The 2,389-nt window shown below is 38.4% G+C and overlaps 2 protein-coding genes across 2 annotated transcripts in view; both read left to right on the forward strand.

Moving 5' to 3' along the window:
* The window catches only part of LOC117961035 (cytochrome P450 2K1-like), a 30,130-nt gene extending 29,894 nt beyond the window's left edge, over nucleotides 1–236 (forward strand). Inside the window, exon 6 of the mRNA XM_034899406.1 lies at nucleotides 60–236. Coding sequence (XP_034755297.1) covers nucleotides 60–80 — 21 coding nt within the window. The 3' untranslated portion in view covers nucleotides 81–236. The remainder of the gene's footprint in view (nucleotides 1–59) is intronic.
* LOC117961050 (cytochrome P450 2K4-like) overlaps nucleotides 84–2,389 on the forward strand; it is a gene marked incomplete at its 5' end in the record, with an annotated part of 3,410 nt that continues 1,104 nt past the window's right edge. Inside the window, 4 exons of the mRNA XM_034899419.1 lie at nucleotides 84–272; nucleotides 428–607; nucleotides 1,485–1,626; nucleotides 1,769–1,953. Of these exons, the coding sequence (XP_034755310.1) occupies nucleotides 84–272; nucleotides 428–607; nucleotides 1,485–1,626; nucleotides 1,769–1,953 (696 nt within the window). The remainder of the gene's footprint in view (nucleotides 273–427; nucleotides 608–1,484; nucleotides 1,627–1,768; nucleotides 1,954–2,389) is intronic.

A 2,389-nucleotide genomic window follows, 5' to 3' on the forward strand; every position in this document is an offset into this window, starting at 1 on the left:
CTAATTTATAATACCCACTTGATGAGAGGCTTTGTTCAATTATCACAAAATGGCACGTGACATATTTCCAACACTCGTGATTTAGATTTTTTCCTGTTTTCCTTGTTACAGGTGAAGCTTTTGATACGACCCAACCAGTAAACTATGCGGTCTCTAATATTATCTGCTCCATTGTTTATGGCAGCAGATTTGAATATGATGATCCAGAGTTTACATCCCTGGTAGATCGAACAAACAGAAACGTTCAACTTGTGGGCTCCCCGTCTGTACAGGTGACTTTTCCTGTTCATTCAGCTTAGACTTTTTTTAAGCATTGTGAGTTTCAGATTTTCTAACACAAATGAATTTCAAAAGAAATTATGGGATTCTTCACTTGTATCTTGAATACTTTTTGTACATACTGATGAATGTATATTTTTGTTAACAGCTGTATAACATGTTTCCATGGATCGGTGAATGGTTTAGTGAGAAAAAGGAAATGGAGAAGATATTTGCTGCCAACAAGAAACAGAACTTAAAGCTGTTCAGTCGTTTGAAAGAGACCCTCAATCCAGAGATGTGCAGAGGTTTTGTGGACGCCTTTCTGGTCCGAGAGCAAAATCTGGAGGTTGGAAAGCTTATCATCACCTATTAGACTTGCCATTAACAAATAAGATATTCATACCTCACTTAACTTTTAATTCTGTGTTTTATTCTGTATTTTCTATCTGTTCCGTTACTTCTCTATTTGAACATGGAATAGTATTATTACCTCTACCAGTTTCTTGCCATTACAATGTTGTGGTATTTCAGTTATCTTGAAGACTTTGGTCAACTCGTGTTGGTGTTAAATTTGCTATAAGAATAGTGCTGGATCAAAGAAAATTAATTGTCTATTGAACTATTCAATATCAATTCAGAATCGATCCATTTCTGTCTTACAAATTTCTGGAAGACCTAAAAATTCCATTGGTACCAACTCTATTAAGCTAGCCTGTCGGGAAGGGGGTTAAAAATGCTCAAAAAAAATAGAATACATTTTAACGAGGTAAAACACTGGCATGGCCATTTGGAAAAGGGTTCCCTTAACCTCTCACCTCAAAATATTGGAATGAAATGTCACTTAATACTCACTGACAGTGAAGTCTGTAGAGCTTCACTTTATTCACTGATTGCAGGCCACAAATTGCTTTTTTTACTGCAGGAAGATTGGGCATTTGTTTTTGGGATAAGCCTGTGGACACATTAATAATGAGGAAGTGAAAAACATTTAGGAGGTGAAATATCGCGATATCAGATCAGGGCTGCACCATTAAATCTCTATTTCATCGAAATTGCAATTTAAACTAGTGCGATATCAAAATTGCAGGGGGGCGCAATATTTGTTAAAGGCAAAACCTGTGTTAAACCATTCTAAAATAAAGTATTGTGGTGGCTGCCACTACTACCTCAAAGGTCTGGGATCAGATTTGTCTGTAACTGCTCCAGTTTATCTTTATCTTTAGAGATTTGGGATTACCAACAGTTACTTCCACGAATGCAACCTTATGAACACGGTTCTTCATCTTTTCGGGGCTGGCACTGACACAAAAGCAACTATTTTGAGATGGGGACTTCTGTTTATGGCCAAGAATCCAAAAATACAAGGTAAGAAACTTAAAGGCAGGGTTGGTAATGTTGACAAGCTAGCAAGATTTGAAAGTAGGAAACAAAAGTTTAAATACTATCAATTTACCATTTAGTAATGAGCTAATCGTCTTCATGAAAACAAAAACGTCTCCCCTCTTAGACCAGGTCCAGGAGGAGCTGAGCAGGAACATAGGAAGTCGTCAGGTGCAGGTTGAGGACCGGAAGAACATGCCCTTTACCGACGCTGTCATCCATGAGACACAGAGACTGGCCAGCATCCTCCCGATAGCAGTACCTCACAAAACGAGCCAAGACATCACCTTCCAGGGTCACTTCATTAAGAAGGCAAGACTGAATAAGACACCTAGTTTACACTAATTTAACATGAACTTTTATAAAACACCTTGGACCGACATTTTACAGAATGCTGTTAAGCAAAAAATACAATCACTTTCAGTGAAATGTTTAAACAACCACAAATGCATTACAGTTTCACAATAAATATTTAACCACCTCTTTATCACTTCACCAGCAGCTACCTCAGCTAAAACCATGTCTGCCTGGTCTGAAGTCTCCTTCAGACCAGGCAGACCCTGAGGTGCACTTGGGATGGGCCATGTCCCCTAAATTAGCAGTGGACGATGTTTACAGTAAAACATTTTGATGGACAATAAAATTGTCCAAAACTCATGGTTTTCCAGGTGGATCTACAGTGGTGTGAAAAAGTGTTTGCCCCCTTCCTCATTTCCTGTTCCTTTGCATGTTTGTCACACTTAAGTGT

This window comes from Etheostoma cragini, chromosome 18 (genome assembly GCF_013103735.1).
Source record: "Etheostoma cragini isolate CJK2018 chromosome 18, CSU_Ecrag_1.0, whole genome shotgun sequence".
NCBI lineage: Eukaryota > Metazoa > Chordata > Actinopteri > Perciformes > Percidae > Etheostoma > Etheostoma cragini.